Below are 24,496 nucleotides of genomic sequence, written 5' to 3' on the forward strand. Positions count from 1 at the left end.
AAATTATTCATGCTACAGTCCTTGATGGGAGTTTTACTATGGTGTTACCCAGCATGCACTTCAGCTTGAAGAGTTTTGTTGATTGTCACCATTGTTGAGATTCATATGCTGGGTCATGATGTCTGTGCGTCTTAGTAGGACAAGATTATAAAAAATATATATATATTCATTACATACATTAGATTTCAAAGTATTTCATTATAACTATTATACCAACGGTTTATTTGCATGTGGCAGTTCCACAAGGTAGGTTATTAAAAAAAAAAAACTGAACATATGTTAAATGAATTAAACTTTTTCTTGGAAATAAACAGACTGATGCCTAACAATTACTTTGTCATGTAAAACCAGCTAGTAATGGTTTTCTGCACAGCACTGATTCTGATCACACTGCTTTATAAAAGCACATGTACTTTTACAGGGAAATACCTAACACAAGTAGCCAAAGGTCAAGAGCCCAACTGAAGCAAACACTGATCTCCATGATGGTGGCATCAGTTTAACCAATAAAATATCAGCATCTGATCCTCTGTAACACACAATAATGGCAGGTGTTCATCACTAATGCACAATCATCATTTAATTAGTCTCTTAATTATCTCATTGACTTTAACTCTTTGAGGACTTGGGATTTGACTTGAGACTAGTTTGTGACTTGAAAGGAATGACTTGGTTCCTCCTCTGGTGAAATCAGCTGCTGAGTTCATGGGTGGAACAAAAATATGGCAGGACTTTTACTTTCTGACCCCTGGACTTGACACCTCTGAAAATGGACTGGTGATCCAGGAGTGAATCTTACTGTCACAGGTGACTTTCATGAGGCTGAGCTCTTCTTCTGTGCATTATGTTGAATAATAATCAGTGTAAGACAGCAGCACTAGATATAATGTGTGTGTTGTGTTCAGATCTTCAGGTGGAGGCTCCTGAGAGAGTGACAGAGGGTCATAATGTCAGTCTGACATGTAAAAGCAGCTGCACTCTGACTGACAGAGCAACATTCATCTGGTACAGAAACTCACAGCCATTAACTGAGAGAAGAGACAGAAACAATCAACTCCTGCTGCAGTCAGTCAGAAGAGAGGATGCAGGCAGATACAGCTGTGCTCTACATGGACACACTTACATCTCTCCTGCTGCTCAGCTCAATGTCTCCTGTGAGTACAGATTGTTATTTTCTCTTAATAGTTGTCTTTGAAAAACCAGCAGAGTTTAAGACTACAAATCTCTGGTGTGATAGAATAGCTGTTTGGCCAACTGCTGATATCAACATCTTCAACATATGTTATTATTTTATCGCACCTATGAATACAGCAAACCAGTGTAAAGTTTTGATGGATGATGATTATAATTATGGTAAAGGCACAAACACATTTCAGTATCATCAAGTGTTTTATGACAGATGCATACTGAAGTGTGTTTCGAAGGTGTCTGTGAGGATCGGTGGTGTTTGTGTACAGATAGACATCAGACACTGAAACACAAACACATTCTGACAGACGAACTGTTCACTGATGCTGTCGACTTTCCTTCAGATCGCTGTATTCTGTTGTGTTTATTCATTCTGAATGGATCTCTATCATATCTATATGCAGTCACATCGAGGTCTCTCCATGTGGTCCTGTTCAATATCACACATTGTTAAATGCTGTAAATGGTTGTAATATATATATTTTTTCCTCAAAGTGTTTCCTGTTTGAAAGATTATGGATATTTCAGTTCAGATGCGATAACATTGCCACTTTCCTTTAGATGCAAACAATTGAAATCAGTTGAAACTGTTTCTGTAAAGCTGTGACCTGCACAGTCCATACAATTAGAACAGCAAAGGAAGAGCATTCCTCGGGAACTTCCTGCAGATTGCTGGATCTACAGCGGGAGGTCCTTACAGTATCTATCACTTGCAGTCCTTTTGTCTTTTGGTATAACGTCTCACATACAGAACTTTGGGAGAAGCTAAGATTCTTAAAAGATTTAAGATATTTTGAAGACTCTCATGCTAACATCACTGTTAAAGAACTGCTACACTGCTATCTTTAATAAATTATTCTCCACCACATGAACTCCAGTCGAGCTTCCTTATTTTATGTTTTAGAGAATTCCAGTATATTGGTGAGCCACCCAAACCACTGCTCAGCCAAATACAGCAAATTCTAACATTTTGTGGTGTATACAAACTGTATGTTACATCTTTGCTAATTTTCTTAGTTCTCTCTACCTTGCTGCTTCAGTTCCTGGGTACTATATTTGTATAGTTATTACTTTTTCCTTAGACATGTCTGTTTTAAATAACTACTGTCAAATCTCTGTGGTCCCTTTTATTTCTAAGCAGAGATGGGTAATCCAGGGGCCAAAGAGTAAAAGTCCTGCTATATTTTTGCTCCACCCGTGAACTCAGCAGCTTATTTCACCAGAGGAGTAAAAAAGTAATTCATTCCTAGTCTCAAATGAGTCTTGTGTCAAATCCCAAGTCCTCAAAGAGTTAAAGTTAATGAGATAATTAAGTAACTAATTAAATGATGATTGTGCATTAATCATTAACACCTGCTGTTATCGAGAACTAGTACAGATGATCAGATGTTGTTGTTTTATTGGTTAAAATGATGCCACCATCATGGAGATCAGAGTTTGAATTAGTTTTGTTCTTGACCCTTGACTTGTTGTGACAGATCTCTCTGTATGTGATGTTGTGGAGAAAAGAGATCCTTGATATATGAAGAACCTATAGTCACAATGAGCTGGTTTAATAATATATCAAATAATGTTTTTTCGCATGTTTAGGTTATGAATAATAACAAAATGCTTCATGTTGCAATACATGAAAGACTTCCATAATGCACTGCAATATGAATAATTATTTTCACCACTGTTGAGGATCATATGATAAATGGTCATGGCTAAATGCCTATTCCTAAACTGCTTTTTTAATTAGTATTCCTTAATATAGAGGTACCACCATAATTGTGGTACTTCTAGTACCGCCATACTTAACTGTATGGTGACCCAAACTCAGAATTCGCACTCTGCATTTTTACCCACCCATAGTGCACACACAAAGCAGTGAACAGACAGCAGTTCTCTCTAACCACTAAGCCACAAATTAATATATTTAAAAGTACAATCAAGAAATTTAATCAAGAAAAAAGCATAAGTTACCTGCTAGATCAAGGTTTGCATCAGCATTGCACAAATGTTTGCCATAAAGCAATAATGCAATTGCTTAAAAGCAAATTTATAAAAACAGCTTAAAGGCTCAAGAGCTCATCTGAAGCAAATACTCACCACAATTATGGTGGCAAAGTTTTTTTTCTTCCAGCTGATTTCATCCAAGGCTGTGGTTAAAGTCAGTTGTAGTTCTTGTGTTTCTCTTTTCTTCAGTGATGTTGATTGTTAACAGCAGGTGTTCATCAGTAATGCACAATCTTCATTTAATTAGTCACTTAATTATCTCATTAACTTTAACCCTTTGAGGACTTGGGATTTGACACAAGACTCGTTTGAGACTAGGAGGGAATTACTTTTTTACTCCTCTGGTGATAAACAAGAAATTTTTCCATTTCATGTTATTGCATTCTTAATAGGAAATGAAATGATCAAAAGGTACACCGACAAAGAAAATCAATTGGCAAATGGAGAGAGAAAAGCAATTGCCAAATGTATTTTTAAAAAGCGATTAAATATGTGCATTTAAAAAAAAAGATTAATGTACTTTGTATTGTTTTATTAATCCACGTTTTAAAACATGAATTCGATAAACAGTTTTAAATTTTTGTATTTCACTGTAAAAACGACAACTCAGAAAATCTTACTAAGATTTTTGCATTCACTGACAATAAAATTGCTAGTTGGAACTCACTTTCAGATGTTTTTGGGGAAAAGTTATTACTTTTATAAAACTTATTTTATAAATTGAGTTGATTTTATTTTGAAGTTGTAGTTGACACCCAGTTAGAGTGAGGTCAACTTATCTGTGCATGCTCATTTGGAATTTGTCATGATAACCGGCTGTGACGAGGTTTCCAAGGATTTTCCCAGGAGCTCCCTTCAAAAGTCTGAAAGTTTGCATCCGCCATCTTGTCACGATGCCAGCAGTAACTTTCCCTGACGTCTTTGTCGAAGAGAAACATACCTTGAAACAAAGTTCAGATAATTCAGAAAGTTCAGATCATTTGTCTTTTTCAGATGGATTTACACATTTCTGAATTAACACTTAGGCACTATACAACTGTTTATCGGTCATCTTTGGCAATATTGCATTATTTGTAAGGTCTCGTTTATAAATAAAAATAATGATATTTTTAAAGTGTATTGACTTATTAAACTATAATTAAAAACAAATTAAATAAACATCTTTAAATATGTCTATTCTTTTGTCCATTTAAAAGTGATTTATTTACATAAATTTTTAAGTTTGAATTATTAAATTAATAAATGGATTCTTAATTTTTATTTTTAAGTGGCACTCTTGGTCCTCCATATTTGTCGACCCCAGAGGGTTAATGTCAGATTATGTTTTGATGTCAGTTCATTCTGATTCTATTTTAATGTATTTATTTATGTATTTATTTATATTTATATAATGCATGTTTCCTATTACGCTTTTTATATGTTGTGTTTTGTTATACATCACTTTTGAATTATTTTTGCCTCTTGAATTCTAGTCTTCTTTTTTTCCCTTTCTGTTAACTTTCAATGTTTAGCATTAATTAGTTTTTTTTTTTTTTTTTTTTTACTGTTTTAGACCCACCAAAAAGTGTCTCAGTGTCCATCAGTCCATCAGAAATAAAGGAGGGAGATTCAGTGACTCTGATCTGCAGCAGTGATTCAAACCCTCCTGCAGAAATCAGCTGGTTTAAAGGAGGAATGTTTGTAGGATCTGGAAGAATCTACAGCATCTCAAACATCAGCTCTGATCACAGTGGAGAATACAAGTGTAGATCCATCAATGAACATGGAGAGAAATACTCTGATGCTGTCACTTTAAATGTCATGTGTGAGTTTTATTAATCATATTCTATATTTTAACCACATACTCCTGCTTGCTTATTTATTTGTCTGATGCTGTCACTTTAAATGTCATGTGTGAGTTAATGATCAGCTGCACCTTGTTCAAAATATCCAAATTCACAATTTAATAATTTATTTAGAATTTTAATTTGTGTATTTCTTAGATCGTCCCAGGAACATCTCAGAGTCTTTAACTATAAGTGTCATTTTGACCCCAGTAATTTAAACCTCCAGAATATGATTTTTGTTTTACTAAGGTTTGTGTCTCAGTTAATTTATGTCTTTGTTGACTACTTAAATAGCCTTTTAAGTTGACATCCACCCACCACCCCCTCCCCACCCCTTATACATCCAGAATTGTCCATTGGACGACTATGGAGACATTTACAAATCACCATAAAATCTTACTGATTGACCTAAAATTGCAAAAGTATATATATTTTTGGTGTTTTATTTGTTTTATAATATTTCTAAGTATATATTTTTGTAATCTATAACATTTTATCAAGGATAGTAACACGAGTTATCTTTGGGGTCAAGTTGACCCCCGGGAAAAACAAACACAATTTCAAACATTTTGAAGGATTTTATTTTAAACATTTAAATATTTATATTTAAACAGAACATCATCACAATCAAAACATCAGTAAGGAACACATAACAGTTCTTTTTGTTATCAAGGATTGCAACATACATAATGTGTGGGGTCAATTTGACACCAAGAAAAACGTCATAGGTTACGTATGTAACCATGGTTCCCCGAAGGCAATGAGACGCTGCGTCCGAAACGCTATGGGAACACCCTTCAGCATGACCAGCTCTGAATAGTTTGTGAAATCAGTCTCATGAATGGGTGTGACGTCATAGGCGGGTGACGTAGCGACCAGGAAGCTATAAAAGAACGTAAGGTGGAACAATCGTCAGCTTCTAGGAATGAAACGAACTCTGGCAGTGATGCCGAAAGTATGGCTTTGAGACGCAGCATCTCATTTCCTTCGGGGGACCATGGTTACATAAATAACCTGGGATGTTCCCCTTCAGGATCTCTAACCTGGTTACTTCAAATGAAACAATAAATCAACATCTAAACCTTACTTCATTCTCAATAAGATCTTCTGTAGATGTCTGACAGAAATGAAGTCAGTCTGGTTATTAATAAGTGCAGCTGGTGATGCTGTTTGTGGGTTGTTTAATCAGATCTTGAGAGATTTCATGTATTTTATTTCAGTTGATTTCATCTAAGGCTGTGTCTGAAGTCAGTTGTAGTAGTTCTTGTGTTTCTCTTTTCTTCAGTGATTCTGTTTGTTAACACCAGCTGTTCATCACTAATTCTCAATTATCACTCAGTTAATCACTTAATTACTTAATTGCAATGTACATCTTCTTTCAGTGAACTCAACTGAATTAAGTTCAGAGTACTCATAACTGTTAGTTTTCTCAACTTAAATGGTTTAAGGCAATCGGTTTCCTCAAATGGTTTGAGTTAACATAACTTGTCAGGTTTGAGTGAGGCTGTGTCTGAAGTCAGCTGTAGTTCCTTTCTCTCTTTTCTACAGTAATTCTGTTTGTTAACAGCAGGTGTTCATCACTAAAGCTCAATTATCAGTCAATTAATCACTTAATTACTTAATTGCAATGTATATCTTCTTTCAGTAAACTCAACTGAATTAAGTTCAGAGTGATTATAACTGTTATTTTTTTTCAACTTAAACGGTTTAAGGCAACCGGTTTCCTCAAACGGTTTGAGTTAACATAACTTAAGGATATCTGTTTACTCAAACCGTTTGACTTAAGTTTACTTGTCGGGTTTTACAGTCAAGGCAATCGGTTTACTCAAACGATTTGAGTTAACTTGTTGGGTTTTTCAGTTTTACAGTGTAGATAGATAGATAGGTTGCTGTAAAAAATAAGATCAGGTGGTGTTGTTTGTTTTGACATCATTTGATTTCAGTTGGCTGTGTCATATCAACAGCAGGCATCCTACGGCTCTACAGTATAAGGTCTGGTATTTTCAGTGTAATCAGAGAGATTCTTAGAAGCATTTCTGTTTTTTATTTTTTTATTTAAGCAAGCCTAATTTAAATGTTGGCACTTAGACATCAATAATCAGCCTGAGAACCTCAACAATGGTGACCATCAAAAAGCATGTTGCACTGCATTCTGGGTGCCACCAATCAAAACTAATTTATGGCTACCATCATCCTTTGCGGCATGAATAAATTATGAGATGAATTGTCTTATATTTATACTTACTATTTTCGTTTGTTTTTACTTTTTTATGCAATTTTTAGTAGCTTGTTTTGTGATGCTTACAGTCCATCTGAATATGCTGTTTGTCATCATTCTTGAGATTCATATGCTGGTTCTTGATGTCACTGTGTGCCTACAAAAAATGGTTCACTTTCTCCACTACATTTTTGTTTTATTTATTAGAACTCTTAAACTCCAAGTATTTTATTGTTGAACAACAGGGATTGCTATAATGAATGCTTGTTTAACTCAAAGAACAGGCTCTATTTATAACAAAAATCATAACCAACATCACCTTAATATCTTTACTCTTAGCATGTCTAGCAGTTATAATTCAGTTATAACAGCCACGCAAAATGTAATATTAAAAGCAAACACTGACCACTATAATAGTGACCCTATAAATTTACCATTGATTTCCTTCAGTGATTCTGTTTGTGCAATTTAGGTGTCTTCAATAACTCTGTTTTGGGGGACAGGAAGACACAAACTTCTGAACATGATGTTATTGTACTATTATTGTAACTACACTGTAGAAGCATTGTTTTACAGACACCACAAAGCATTGTGGGATAGCATTAAAACTGGTACTTTCATATTCTTTCTAACATAAAAAAGTCCAGTTTCCGTATTAGTAAAATTTATTTTAAGGTTAGTAAAATTTCCTGCAACATTCTCTCAGTCATTCAAACACCTGCTGTAAAAAAGAAAGAAAGAGAAATAAGAACACAAACTACAACTTTCTGATATAAAAATAAATAATTTGAAACACTGCTGCGGTTCGTACACTGTGGTTAACAGTGCATAATTATAACATAATATAACATATAATTCAACTTTTAGTTTAGTTTATTTATACACTCACAGACATCAACATTTGGCGTATGAAACACAACAATGGTGACATGTTTCATGCCAGCATACAAAACATGTTCATGGCTCCCAGCATGCATTGCTGCAATTTTGTTTTTCGGGATTGTCACCACTGTTGAGGATTGTACGACAACAATACAAAATACAACATTTTATTGTTTAAATGCTACTGTAATCACAGCAACACTGCTGTATAAACACAGATCTTTATTATATTAAATCAACAGTATATTTCTTGTATATTATTTTGTGTAAATTCATCGCAATTAGTTGTCAGGGGTGTCCTGTAAAAATACAATGCATTTTAAACAGTGTATGTAAGCAACAAAAATGTGAATTTGTAAAAAAAGTTGACATCATGTGCATGCATATAATGTTTTCATAGGGTGTTTCGTGATCGTCAACTACTGGCCTGGCATGTATAACATAGTATTCTTTAACATAGTGTTTTTTGTTTGTTTGTTTGCTTTCAATTAAAATAATATTTTTGTGTAAATTTTACTTACATTTACTTCATGTTATTCTACTCATTTTTAATGATTGCTTGTAAGCATCTAATTTGAAAACTTCAAATTTTTCTAATGTGTTACATTTAATCAATAATACTGGATGTAAAATTTGAAACAATGTTGAGTAAATAAAATGAATATTTTTTACTGTGCATGACCATCTCTCGCCCTCTTCCTCACAGACCGTTCGTCCCAGACCTCCTGAAGATTCTTCATTCTAAACATGAGAATCCATCAGTAAGTGTCTGAACTGCAGCTCCTCTCAAGATAATCAAGAAAACTCTCTTCAATTCTAGTTTGATTGTTTTATCAAGCTTGTGGAAGGTTTATAATATTGTTGATGAACTTCAGTCAGTCGTTCTTCTTGTTTGTTCAGATCAACAGGAAGATGCTGCAGTGAAAGGCGGAGCACAAATGAACCAATCCTGAGCTGTGTGGGCAGAGCCAAATATGATTGACAGGTGTAATTAGTGCAAGAGTTGATGAAGCATTGTATTTCTTTGTAGTTTAGGAAAGATGATGTAACAGTGATGTTAAATAAATGTTATTGTAAGCACAAATTTGAAGCTCACTGTGTTAACATTTTAAAAAAATATTTTCCTGTAATATTTCAATTGCACACCTTCACAATGGACAATGTATTGTTTTTTGGTCTCAATATTATCAGCTTGAGTTGTCTGCCTGTGTTTCAAAAGAAAATGAACATGATGATACATTTTAATTGAAAACAGCAACTCATTCCAAGGACCTATAAGCTAATTTTCTCAGAATCTACTGAGTGATAAATGATGTGAAGTTGATCATCAGTTTTTATGAAGGGTGTTACAAAAAAAGCACAAAGGAGTGAAAAGAGAACCAGGAAATCAGCTGTAAGTATTTAACATATTCACTTCTGAAATCAAGAACCGAGAAGTGTTACACTGACTTTTGGTCCAATCAGATGCTCCCTAAACCACATGACACCGACCAGCAAATAACAGAAGATTTCTGGATATTTAGAAAAGACACAAGTCCTTTGGCGTTTCTCACCTTAACTTCCTGTTTTAAAGGAAATACGTGACCCTGGACCACAAAACCAGTCTTAAGTCACTGGGTTATATTTGTAGCAATAGCCACAAAAACACTGTACGAGTTAAAATGATTATTATTTTAAGCCAAAAATCATTAGGATATTAAGTACAGATCATGTTCCATTAATATATATTTTGTAATTTTCCTACTGTTAATATATAAAACATTTTTTTTTATTAGTAATATGCATTGCTAAGAATTAACTTGGACAACTTCAAAGGCGATTTCCTCAGTATTTCGATTTTTTACCACCCTTATATTACAAATATTCAAATATTTGTCTCTCAGCTAAATATTGTCCGATCCTAATAAGCCATACATCAATGGAAAGCTTTTTTATTCAGCCTTCAGATGATCAATTTCAAAAAATGGACACTTGTGGTCTAGGGTCACATATGTGAGCCCTTAAAATAAAACCATCAGAGAGTTTGTAATGTGAATGTAACAGAGACTCACCGTGAACCTGAGCAGAAAGATCAGATGAAGACGAGGAGCCATTCTGACCGACATCAGCGTCAAATATATCTATAATACAGCATTAATCAGCACTTATACACTCATGAACAGTACATCTCAGTGTTGCCAGATTGGAAATGCCCAAGTATCGTACCAGAAGTTCAAAATTATCGTATTTGGAAGAAAATTATCGTACACGAGTCAAAATAGTTATTTATCTATTCTAAACCAACAACATTTTGACACGACCTGCAAATTAACACAATAGATAACAAGGCTTATTGTTGGACGGAAGCAGTGAGACAAAATACTATCCCATTATTTTCAGTGACTGTCTGCATCGCGGCGCATATTAAAACATATAAAAATGATTTTTAACACTTGCTTCGTCGCATCCAGTGAAGAAGGAATTTAGCTGTTTCTGCGTGGTGCAGTTAACTCCACATCTGAGCCGCTGTCATCGGAATCCTGCGTGTTGCCAGATGTTGAAGGGGTTCTTGCTGTCATGGACCGCAACTATTGCAGGGCACTCTCCTGCATTCTTAACACACCCTGAGGTGCACACGAACGCATTTAGAGTGTCTGTAATGAGCCGATTTCGTGTATGAGTAAAGAAGTCCTATGACTGCAACTACCATCATTTAAATTTTCATAAAATTATGAAATTATCGTACATTACGGGATTTTTTTCATTATTGATCGTACATCGTACAGAGATCAAAATTATCGTACAAATACGATAATTATCGTACGTCTGGCAACACTGGTACATCTACATCTCCCTATCCTTAACATTTCTCATGTTAAGACTCGTGTGTTATATGAGCAATAATCATCAGTTTTCATTGAAGTATGAGTGTGTTTGTCTTACCGTGTTGAAGCTCATCAGATCAGCAGCAGACAAATAACTGACTGTTTTATCATGTGCACTTTATCTTTAGACTTGGTGTGGTTAACTCTGACTTAATCTGAATATTATGATTAAGACAAAAAATTATTAATGTTGCTCTAAACATTATAAAGATGTGAGTTTTGTGGCTTTCGATCTTTCAACATAGACATACATGATAGGAAATGTGTGCGTGGCTTATACTACTTTACTACCATTTCCTATCATGTATATATGTTGAAAGATCGAACCAATCAGAGTAGATATTGGGCAGGGCGACACGTGCAGTGGGTGTAATTGAAATCAACAGCATGCTGCAGTGAGAGGCGGAGCACAAAGGAACCAATCCTGAGCACTGTGGGCGGAGCCACATATGATTGACAGGTGTCATTAGTGAAGAGTTGAAGTTTATTACATTATAGTTTAGGAAAGATGATGTAACAGTGAAATTATGTTGTAATGAGTGTTATTGTATAGAAATATAAATGTTAAAGTGAAGTAAGCTCACAGTTTTAACATTTTAAAAATATATTTGCCCTGCAATATTTTTAATGTGCATCTTCACAATGGAGAGTGTATTGTTTTTTTTTTTTTTGGTATCAGTATTATCAGCCTTAGTTTTCTGTCTGTTGTGTTTCTGTAACTTTCCCTTTTATTGATCAGATTTATTTGTGATTGTCTCATATGTTTCTCTCAAACTACCAGCAGAGGTCACATCTCTGCTCCTCACATCAACACTGATGTTGGTCAGCTGTCAATCATCATTATTCATCTTCATGTGTATGTTGTTTTATTATGTACTGTGTTTAAAGTCCTTCATATGTTTGTATTATAATTCTGAACACATCTATTCAGCATCTCCTCTTGTTTCTTCAGTCTCTGATTGATTTAATCATACAGCTCATACCTCATTATTATTTAAATGTGTTTGCTTGTATATTTCCTGCTTCAGGATGCATTTTTATTAAAAAACATTTAATGGTTGCTCTGTACTTTTGTCTTTGGTACCCTGGCATTAATAAAAAAAAATACTAAATAGGAAAACTAGACCTCTCTCATACATGAATGCAAAAACGAATCTAATCACTAATCACTAATCATGAAAATAAGTGTGAAATATCCAGCAGAACACCTGGTTAAACAATCTGTTCTCTAAACATCTTGAGTTAATATATTTAAATAAACTTAGAAAAAAGATCATAACTTTATTTAGTTAGTTTTACTCAAGTTCAAGTTATTTTTTTAGTCCAGTAATGTTGTTCTCTTGTTAAGGGAGGGACACTTGATATGTCAGCAACTGTGTGTAAAAAAAAAAAGGATAGAGTGTTAACCACTGTATTAAAAGAGTCAGATGTGTGGCTGCAGTTGATCTGCTGAACTTCAACACAGAAAGACAAATACATTCATACTTCACAGATGAAGCTCATGTAACATTATTCCTGACATAATTTTATTATCAAAGACCTGATAATGAGTGATTATGAGTTGTTTCTTTGTGATGTTGATGTCAGTGGGCGTGTCCATTTTATGAATATCCAGTATTTCCTCATAACGTCACAGTCTTGAATATGATTTGCTGATTTCTTACTTGTTAGTCAGTGTGAGGTGTTCAGGGGAGGGACTTTCTCACTCTTCAGAGCATCTGATTGGACAAATATCAGTGTATCACCAGATCATGCATATTTTTTACCTTTTTTTCTCTGAAGATAGTGTGTAGACGAGATCAAAGGACAATGTCAAAGGACTTTATTAGAATAAAGATCTCAGAGCTGATAGACATGAACAACAAGCCAAAAAACTCACATCTTTATAATGTTTAGAGCAACATTAATAATTTTTCGTCTTAACTTTCACACTTATTTAGTGAAGCATGATTTTCATGACTGACTTCTTTGATCTGCTTTCACTTCCTCCATCTAAACTGAAAAAATAATTCACACTCAGATCATTTATCAAATGGTTTCAGAAATGTCCTAATTGAACTATGACCTAATCCTGATTTAGTCTAAACCCAGTCTGTGAAACCAGACCATAATATTCAGATTAAGTCAGCAGAACAAAAGAGCTGAAGTGATGTTCAGTGGTGGATACAAGCACTTCCTTATTTCACATTGTAGTCCTGCTATTAAAATCAATGATCTCAAACTGCTCAATATTATCAGCTTCTGATAACTAAGCACTATTTTCTGTAGTTTTAGTCCAGTATGTTGTTCTGTCGTTAAGGAAGGGACACTAATATTTCTGCAACTAAAAAAAAAAAAAAAAAAAAAAAAAGAGTTAACCACACCAAGTCTAAAGATAAAGTGCATGTGATAAGACAATCAGTCATTTGTCTGCTGCTGATCTGATGAGCTTCAACAAGGTAAGACAAACACACTCATACTTCAATGAAAACTGATGATTATTGCTCATATAACACACGAGTCTTAACATGAGAAATGTTAAGAATAGGGAGATGTAGATGTACTGTTCATGAGTGTATAAGTGCTGATTAATGCTGTATTATAGATATATTTGACGCTGATGTCGGTCAGAATGGCTCCTCGTCTTCCTCTGATCTTTCTGCTCATGATTCACGGTGAGTCTCTGTTACATTCACATTACAAACTCTCTGATGGTTTTATTTAAGGACTCACATATATAGACCACAAAAGTGTGAATTTTTCAAAATTGAGTTTTAAACAACATCTGAAGGCTGAATAAAAAAGCTTTCCATTGATGTATGGTTTATTAGGATCGGACAATATTTAGCTGAGAGACAAATATTTGAATATCTGTAATATAAGTGAGGAAAAAAAATCTAAATGGGAAATCGCCTTTGAAGTTGTCCAAATTAATTCTTAGCAATGCATATTACTAATAAAAAATTTAGTTTGATATATTAACAGTAGGAAAATTACAAAAAATATATCATGGAACATGATGTGTACTTAATATCCTAATGATTTTTGCCATAAAATAAAATTTGTTCGTTTTAACCCATACAGTGTTTTTGTGGCTATTGCTACAAATATAACCCAGTGACTTAAGACTAGTTTTGTGGTCCAGGGTCACGTATTTCCTTTAAAACAGGAAGTTTAGGTGAGAAACGCCAAAGGCCTTCTGTCTTTTATAAATATCCAGTAGTCTTCTCTTATTTGCTGGTCGGTGTCATGTGGTTTAGGGAGCATCTGATTGGACCAAAAGTCAGTGTAACACTCAAATACTTTCGGTTCTTGATCTCAGAAGTGAATATGTTAAATACTTACAGCTGATTTCCTGGTTCTCTTTTCACTCCTTTGTCTCTGTGCTTTTATTTCTGCTTTTCTGCAACACCCTTCATAAAAGCTGATGATGAACTTCACGTCATTTATCACTCAATAGATTCTGAGAAAATTAGCTCATAGTTCCTTGTAATGAGTTGCTGTTTTCAATTAAAAAGTATCATCATGTGTTCATGTTCTGTTACCTGACAAAACATTTTCCTCCTGATGAATTCTGTGTTTCAGGGGTTTCTAGTGCTGATTGGGGTGTTAGTTACAGTCCTTCACACATCTGTGCACTAAAGAACTCATCAGTGATAATGAGCTGCACTTATACATACCCTACTGGATATAAGATTGAGAAAGTGTCCTGGACCAAAAACCCTGTGAAGGGTGAAGAGTCTCCAGATCTGTCTGAGGATCCTGAATACAGTCAGAGGCTTCAGTATCTGGGAGACAAACAGCAGAACTGCACCATCAGACTGAGTCATGTGACACAGAAGGACCAACACATGTACTGTTTCAGATTCATTACTGATAAACCTGGTGGAAAATGGACTGGTGATCCAGGAGTGACTCTCACTGTAACAGGTGACTTTCATGAGGCTGAGCTCTTCTTCTGTGCATTATGTTGAATAATAATCAGTGTATGACAGCAGCACTAGATATAATGTGTGTGTTGTGTTCAGATCTTCAGGTGGAGGCTCCTGAGAGAGTGACAGAGGGTCATAATGTCAGTCTGACATGTAAAAGCAGCTGCACTCTGACTGACAGAGCAACATTCATCTGGTACAGAAACTCACAGCCATTTGCTGAGAGAAGAGACAGAAACAATCAACTCCTGCTGCAGTCAGTCAGAAGAGAGGATGCAGGCAGATACAGCTGTGCTCTACATGGACACACTTACATCTCTCCTGCTGCTCAGCTCAATGTCTCCTGTGAGTACAGATTGTTATTTTCTCTTAATAGTTGTCTTTGAAAAACCAGCAGAGTTTAAGACTACAAATCTCTGGTGTGATAGAATAGCTGTTTGGCCAACTGCTGATATCAACATCTTCAACATATGTTATTATTTTATCGCACCTATGAATACAGCAAACCAGTGTAAAGTTTTGATGGATGATGATTATAATTATGGTAAAGGCACAAACACATTTCAGTATCATCAAGTGTTTTATGACAGATGCATACTGAAGTGTGTTTTGAAGGTGTCTGTGAGGATCGGTGGTGTTTGTGTATAGATAGACATCAGACACTGAAACACAAACACATTCTGACAGACGATCTGTTTACTGATGCTGTCGACTTTCCTTCAGATCGCTGTATTCTGTTGTGTTTATTCATTCTGAATGGATCTCTATCATATCTATATGCAGTCACATCGAGGTCTCTCCACGTGGTCCTGTTCAATATCACACATTGTTAAATGCTGTAAATGATTGTAATATATATATTTTTTTCCTCAAAGTGTTTCCTGTTTGAAAGATTATGGATATTTCAGTTCAGATGCGTTTACATTGCCACTTTCCTTTAGATGCAAACAATTGAAATCAGCTGAAACTGTTTCTGTAAAGCTGTGACCTGCACAGTCCATACAATTAGAACAGCAAAGGAAGAGCATTCCTCAGGAACTTCCTGCAGATTGCTGGATCTACAGCGGGAGGTCCTTACAGTATCTATCACTTGCAGTCCTTTTGTCTTTTGGTATAACGTCTCACATACAGACTCACATACTTTGGGAGAAGCTAAGATTCTTAAAAGGTTTAAGATATTTTGAAGACTCTCATGCTAACATCACTGTTAAAGAACTGCTACACTGCTACCTTCAATAAATTATTCTCCACCACATGAACTCCAGTCGAGCTTCCTTATTTTATGTTTTAGAGAATTCCAGTATATTGGTGAGCCACCCAAACCACTGCTCAGCCAAATACAGCAAATTCTAACATTTTGTGGTGTATACAAACTGTATGTTACATCTTTGCTAATTTTCTTAGTTCTCTCTACCTTGCTGCTTCAGTTCCTGGGTACTATATTTGTATAGTTATTACTTTTTCCTTAGACATGTCTGTTTTAAATAACTACCGTCCAATCTCTGTGGTCCCTTTTATTTCTAAGCAGAGGTGGGTAATCCAGGGGGAGTTAAAAGAGTAAAAGTCCTGCCATATTTTTGCTCCACCCGTGAACTCAGCAGCTGATTTCACCAGAGGAGTAAACAAGTCATTCCTTCCAAGTCACAAACTAGTCTTGTGTCAAATCCCAAGTCCTCAAAGAGTTAAAGTTAATGAGATAATTAACTAACTAATTAAATGATGATTGTGCTTTAATGATTAACACCTGCTGTTATTGTGTGTTACAGAGGATCAGATGTTGTTGTTTTATTGGTTAAAAGGATGCCACCATCATGGAGATCAGTGTTTGAATTAGTTTTGTTCTTGACCCTTGACTTGTTGTGACAGATGTCTCTCTGTATGTGATGTTGTGGAGAAAAGAGATCTGTGATATATGAAGAACATATAGTCACAATGAGCTGGATTAATAATATATCAAATAATGTTTTTTCACATGTTTAGGTTATGAATAATAACAAAATGCTTCATGTTGCAATACATGAAAGACTCCCATAATGCACTGCAGTATGAATAATTATTTTCACCACTGTTGAGGATCATATGATCATCATGGTCATGGCTAAATGCCTAATCCTAAACTGCTTTTTTAAAATTATTATTCCTTAATATTTAAGTATTATGGTGGCATTTATGTAAGGAGATTTCGCTTTTTTGTGAAAATGGCATACAGTTAAGTATGGTGACCCAAACTCAGAATTCGTACTCTGCATTTTAACCCATCAAAAGTGCACACACACAGAGCAGTGAACAGACAGCAGTACTCTAACCACTAAGCCACAAATTATTATATTTAAAAGTACAATCAAGAAATTTAATCAAGAAAAAAGTATAAGTTACCTGCTAGATCAAGATTTGCATCAGCATTGGACAAATGTTTGCCATAAAACAATAATGCAACTGCTTACAAGCAAATTTATAAAAACAGCTTAAAGGCTCAAGAGCGCAACTGAAGCAAATACTCAACACAATTATGGTGGCAAAGTTTTTTTTCTTCCAGTTGATTTCATCCAAGGCTGTGGTTAAAGTCAGTTATAGTTCTTGTGTTTCTCTTTTCTTCAGTGATGTTGATTGTTTACAGCAGGTGTTCATCACTAATGCACAATCTTCATTTAATTAGTCTCTTAATTATCTCATTAACAAAAAATGAATTTTTCGTTTGTTAAACTAAGCAGAAAAACTAATAAACAAGAAATTTTTCCATTTCTTGTTATTGCATTCTTAATAGGAAATGAAATGATCAAAAGGTACACCGACAAAGAAAATCAATTGGCAAATGTATTTTTAGAAAGCGATTAAATATGTGCATTTAAAAAAAAAGATTAATGTACTTTGTATTGTTTTATTAATCCACGTTTTAAAGCATGAATTCGATAAACAGTTTTACATTTGTGTATTTCACTGTAAAAACGACAACTCAGAATTGTTCACCTTACTAAGATTTTTGCATTCACTGACAATAAAATTGCTAGTTGGAACTTGAACTATCTGTTGTAAGCCACTTGAACTCACTTTCAGATGTTTCTCAGGAAAAGTTATTACTTTTATAAAACTTATTTTATAAATTGAGTTGATTTTATTTTGAAGTTGTAGTTGACACACATTTAGAGTGAGGTCAACTTATCTGTGCATGCTCATTTGGAATTTGTCATGATAACCGGCTGTGACGAGGTTTCCAAGGATTTTCCCAGGAGCTCCCTTCAAAAGTCTGAAAGTTTGCATCTGCCATCTTGTCACGATGCCAGCGGTAACTTTCCCTGACGTCTTTGTCGAAGAGAAACATACCTTGAAACAAAGTTCAGATAATTCAGAAAGTTCAGATCATTTGTCTTTTTCAGATGGATTTACACATTTCTGAATTAACACTTAAGCACTACACAACTGTTTATCGGTCATCTTTGGCAATATTGCATTATTTGTAAGGTCTCGTTTATAAATAAAACATTATATTTTTAAAGTGTATTGACTTATTAACTATAATTAAAAACAAATAAAATAAACATCTTTAAATATGTCTATTATTTTGTCCTTTAAAAAGTTATTTATTTACATACATTTTTAAGTTTGAATTATTAAATTAATAAATGTTTTATTTTTAAGTGGCACTCTTGGTCCTCCATATTTGTCATACCCAGAGGGTTAATGTCAGATTATGTTTTGATGTCAGTTCATTCTGATTCTATTTTAATGTATTTATTTATGTATTTATTTATTCATATAATGCATGTTTCCTATTACGCTTTTTATATGTTGTGTTTTGTTATACATCACTTTGAATTCTTTTGGCCTCTTGAATTCTAGTCTTATTTTTTTTCCCTTTCTGTTAACTTTTTCTTTAACATTTTCTTTAACTTTCAATGTTTAGCATAAAATCGTTTTTTTTTTTTTTTTTAACTGTTTTAGACCCACCAAAAAATGTTTCAGTGTCCATCAGTCCATCTGGTGTAATAGTGGAGGGAGATTCAGTGACTCTGATCTGCAGCAGTGATTCAAACCCTCCTGCAGAAATCAGCTGGTTTAAAGGAAGAACATCTGTAGGATCTGGAAGAATCTACAGCATCTCAAAGATCAGCTCTGATCACAGTGGAGAATACAAGTGTAAATCCATCAATGAACATGGAGAGAAATACTCTGATGCTGTCACTTTAAATGTCATGTGTGAGTTTTATGAATCATATTCTATATTTTAACCACATACTCCTGCTTGCTTATTTATTTGTCTGATGCTGTCACTTTAAATGCTATGTGTGAGTTATCAGTGATCAGCTGCACCTTGCTCAAAATATCCAAATTCACAATTTAAAAAATATTTATTTAGAATTTTAATTCGTGCATTTTTTAGATCGTCCCAGGAACGTCTCAGTGTCTATAAGTGGATCTGGTGTAATAGTGGAGGGAGATTCAGTGACTCTGATCTGCAGCAGTGATTCAAACCCTCCTGCTCTGAACTTCAGCTGGTTTAAGGAGACTCAAAGCTCAGCTGTTGGATCTGGACAGAGTTTCAGTGCACTACAGAGTGGACGCTTCTACTGTGAGGCTCACAATCAACATGGATCTCAGAGATCAGACGCTGTCACAGGTGAAGCTTTTATTAACACACTCCTGAATCTTCACATCATTCATCGGTTTGTTAATTATGAGGATCTTCATCTTTTAGTTCATCATGGAGCTGGTAGGAATGTGATTGTGATCACAGCAACATCTGGAGGATTATTCATCATCATCATCATCATCCTGCTTATAACGTGAGTTCAACAAAAAACTGCAGTGGGTGTTTAATGTAGCTAAATATTATAGCAATAATTATTAGAAAATGTAAAAAAACAGCATTCATATTTTCTCCCTTTCCATTCGTTCTGATGTTATTGTCTATTTTCTGTCAATGTAACAGGAGGAAAAGGAGTGTTAAAACTGATCTCACAATTACAAAGGTAAATCATCCAGACACAACATGACTTCACGGTACCAGAATATTGATCATCCATTGTCTGTGTTTCAATTTGTTGGACTAATTGTATAATCATAGCAAATTGTGTTGGGAATGAACATTCGTCATTCAATTCAAAGGCTCCTTAAGGTCCTGTTCTTCTCCACACCATGTGTGAATCAAGGAAATAAACGCATATTTTACATCACTGCATTAATGTGATTTGATAGAATGCAAACTTTAGAGGCCAACTTCTATATAAAAGCTTTACCTCACCTATGAAAAAAGCTGAGTAATTTGTCTTAATTGTGTATTTTCTTGTCTTTCAGAATGATCTTTATGCTGATGTGTCACAGAGAGTTTCAGTCCATGCCGAGTCTCTTTCTGAACCTGATCCAGTCAATGATGCTCTGTATGCCAGTGTGAAACCCAGCAGATCCAGAGGAGAAACTCCTGAATCCGGAGATACTGAGGAGATCCAGTACGCAGCTGTCCAGTATCACCGAAAGAAAGAGAGGAACAGACCGGAAGAAGATGAATGTCAGTATGACGATATAAGAGTTCATCAGCATGATGCTGCCGAGAGGTGAGAAAAAAACAACTTCACCAGCACAGATCATCTAATCAGAGCTGTAACACTGTTGTGATCCTGTTTGATTTTATATTTTTTTCTTTTAGGCAATCAAATGTTCAAACTATGGAAGATGCATCAGTAATCTACAGCAGTGTCAAGTGAATGATAGACAGCAGTGAACACAAAGCCTGTGCTCGACTGTTTTATGAGCGATTGTTGGATAATTGTACAGTTGTGAAATAATTTGGTCATTTGTTGATATATATATATATATATATATATGTGTGTGTGTGTGTGTGTGTGTGTGTGTGTGTGTGTGTGTGTGTGTGTGTTATTTGCCTTTAAGTTTATCTGATTTTAATCTGTTATTAGCGTAGAATTTGGTGTTTCCAGTATTTTTTGTTAATCTGTGTGGGGCATGAATTTATAAACCAGAAATATACTTCACATGAAGAAATATAACCAGGATAATGTTATTTGCATCTTATAATTCATTCTCTCATCTGAAGTTAAGCCAAATAATGTCACTTGTACTGCCACTAAAACTAAACCTTTTCTAAAAAAAATAACAATATTGCTTTCATCAGTATTCAAAACGTACAGTGTATGTTGTTTTACAAGCTAACGAGAGTGAAATATGTACAACTTTTCTATAATCACATGGTTTAAGTATTTAATTTTATGTATTATTGTATTTTCTCAAAAGTGTCTTTTTCATGTTTCACTTTGTATGTTTTTGTTACTAGGGTGGATGGTTCAATAAACGTGGTTGATCTGCAAGTCATTTAAGACTGTAGTGTTTTTACTGGATTGACAGGACATCTAGTGGATGATTTGTGAATTATTCTTCATTGATGGGACATCCAACACTTTTCCCTCCTGAAAACTGATTCTTTTTATATGGTCAAGTTTTACAAATGTGGATCTCATTTTCATATTAAGTCTGTTTTATTGTTTAAAAGTCCTATAATTAAAGGGTTAGTTCACCCAGATAGCAAATTTATGTAATTAATAACTTACCATTATGTTGTTTCAAACCCGTAAGACCTCCGTTTATCTTTGGAACACAGTTTAAGATATTTTAGATTTAGTCCAAGAGCTCTCAGTCCCTCCATTGAAGCTGTGTGTACGGTCTACTGTCCATGTCCAGAAAGGTAATAAAAACATCATCAAAGTAGTCCATGTAACATCAGAGGGTCAGTTAGAATTTTTTTAAAGCATCGAAAATACATTTTGGTCCAAAAATAGCAAAAAACGACTACTTTTTAGCATTGTCTTCTCTTCCATGTCTGTTGTGAGAGAGAGTTCAAAACAAAGCAGTTTGTCATATCCGGTTCGCAAACGATTCATTCAGTTCACCAAATCGAACTGAATCATTTTAAATGGTTCATATCTCTAATACGCATTAATCCACAAATGACTTCAGCTGTTAACTTTTTTAATGTGGCTGACACCCTCTGAGTTCAAACAAACCAATATCCCGGAGTAATTCATTTACTCAAACAGTACACTGACTGAACTACTGTGAAAAGAGAACTGAAGATGAACACCGAGCCGAGCCAGATAACGAACAAAACATTGACTCATTCACGAGTCAAGAACCGTTTCTGTCAGACGCGTCTGATTCGTGAACCGAGGAGATGATGATACTGCGCATGATTCAGCGTGAAGCAGACTGACACACAGAGCGTCTGAACTGATTCTTTTGGTGATTGATTCTGAACTGATTCTGTGCTAGTGTTATGAGCGCGGGTAAACCGAAGGCTTGAATCAAGGGCAATCTTCGCAAATGACGCCATTATACGTCGAGCCAAAAGAACCGGTGAACTGTTTTCTTCAACCGGTTTATTGAATCGAACTGTCCGAAAGAAGTACTGGTGATCCGAAAACCGATGCAACCGGTTCTTCACTCGTAAACGAGTCAGTCTGTTGTTCGTTATCTGGCTCGGCTCGGTGTTCATCTTCAGTTCTCTCTTCACATCAGTTCAGTCAAAGTACTGTTTGAGTAAATGAATTACTCCGGGATATTGGTTTGTTTTAACTCAGAGGGAGTGTCAGCCACATAAAAAAAAGTTAACAGCTTAAGTCATTTGTGGATTAATGCGTATTAGAGACGCAAACCACTTAAAACGATTCAGTTCGATTTGGTGAACTGCATGATTCATTCGCGAACCGGATATCCAGCTGCTTTGTTTTGAACTCTCTCTCACAACAGACCGGAAGAGAAGACAATGCTGAATAAAGTCGTCGTTTTTGCTATTTTTGGACCAAAATGTATTTTCAATGCTTCAAAAAATTCTAACTGACCCTCTGATGTCACATGGACTACTTTGATTATGTTTTTCTTACCTTTCTTGACATGGACAGTAGACCGTACACACAGTTTCAATGGAGGGACTGAGAGCTCCCGGACTAAATCTAAAATATCGTAAAATGTGTTCCGAAGATAAATGGAGGTTTTACGGTTTAAGTTATTAATTACATAAATTTGCTATCTGGGTGAACTAACCCTTTAAGGTCTAGAGACCAGCACTAATCAGCACAACATTATATTCTTGGTGTAGAATCTAGAAATGAACAGTACACAGTGCATTGTCGTGACACAAACATATCAGAATTCATGCTTACACCTGTTAAGATTCATTGAGTGATGATAGACCATTATTGAAGACAGCTGGTGTAAACAAGCAGAATTTCCAAAGAAGAAAATCACATTTTAAGTCACCATTATAGTGATCAGTGTTTACTTTAGTTGAGCTCTTAACCTTTTAATATTGCATTGTGTTGCATTGCAGTATGAATAAATTATGAGCAGATTTGTCCTTGTAATTTATTTAATTGTTACTATTTTATTTTACTCTGTTACCGGAAGTGTTGAACTGACCCAGACTTTATTTGCAATAGACTTTATGTGCATTTATTTGTCCATCAAATGACTCTAATGTATGAATGCACAACACAGATTTTCAAAAATATAAATTTAACTTTTCTGATTTTTCAACATAAACACTTAACTGAATAAAGTCAGTCAAGTACAGTACAGTACAGTACATCACACATTCACCAACATGATATTACAGCTGCTGAGGCGGGACTTGAAATGTGTTACACGACAAGCTCATTTCTGAAAGGAAGATTTCTGATTATGGAAATGATAAAAAATAATTAGTAATAATATGTAAATGAGTTAAAGGAACAAAATATTATTAAAGTTGAACAGTAAACTTCAAATATTCATGGAAACATAAGCTTATAAATTTGAATAAATGCTAAATGAGAAAGTTAACATTATATTAGAAATATTTTTTTAGTCATCTAAAGTTTTTTCTTAAAACCATCTGCAATGCTCTGCATAAATGTTCTTGGTTTCTTAAATATCTTGGACTCTCCAGTCATGACTTTGTTTAGTTTGTCATTTGCATCTTTCATGCAGTCAGTGACATTGCTGACTTTACTGCTGACACCTTTCATACCATCAGCAGCTTCATTCAGCATCTCGGGAACAGCGTTCAGTTTTTTGATATCCATGTCTTCTTGGCTTTATCTTATTTTAATTGTCCTCCAGCACGTGAAGATTGTCTGTAAAAAATATGGACTGATGAATGACACTGTGCACATCTTTAAGAATATTGAAGCGTAACATTGTGCCACTTGTGAGCAATTTTATCACCCTAATATATTCCCCATCTTCATTATAGGATATAAAGAGGATATCTTACCTTTAGCAGACACTCAAAAGTCAGAAGTAAGTTGATCTCCTTTCACACTTGACTGCACCTGCAATGCAACATAAGCATTATTTAAATGAACATATACAATTATTGTTAAAAATAAATGTCGCACTGAGGGAATTGCTCAGGAAAAGATTGAACCTCAGAATTTGTATAAATGTGAACTTGTCACTTTTGTTCTGAGAAATAATTAAAGTTACTCATTGTTCAATAGACATACAGTATAGAGCTGTTCAATTAATAGTGGCTTGGATAATTTGCTCGGATGGTCACTCTTAATTTGTCTTGTAGAAGCACTTGAGGTTTTAAAGCTATATTGATGGGGTTTTATATTGAAAGGT

The 24,496-nt window shown here is 34.8% G+C and overlaps 1 protein-coding gene across 1 annotated transcript; it reads left to right on the forward strand.

Annotated features, from left to right (window-relative positions):
• Positions 1-770: 770 nt before the first annotated feature.
• Positions 771-19,672, forward strand: LOC132141740 (B-cell receptor CD22-like; the record flags this gene model as incomplete). The annotated part of the gene is made up of 6 exons (XM_059551402.1): positions 771-807; positions 906-1,154; positions 14,541-14,885; positions 14,984-15,232; positions 18,827-19,081; positions 19,266-19,672. Coding segments are annotated over 6 exons (1,542 nt in total), but the record flags the coding sequence as incomplete, so codon positions are not given.
• Positions 19,673-24,496: the final 4,824 nt, after the last annotated feature.

Source organism: Carassius carassius, chromosome 6 (assembly GCF_963082965.1).
Source record: "Carassius carassius chromosome 6, fCarCar2.1, whole genome shotgun sequence".
Classification (NCBI taxonomy): Eukaryota; Metazoa; Chordata; class Actinopteri; order Cypriniformes; family Cyprinidae; genus Carassius; species Carassius carassius.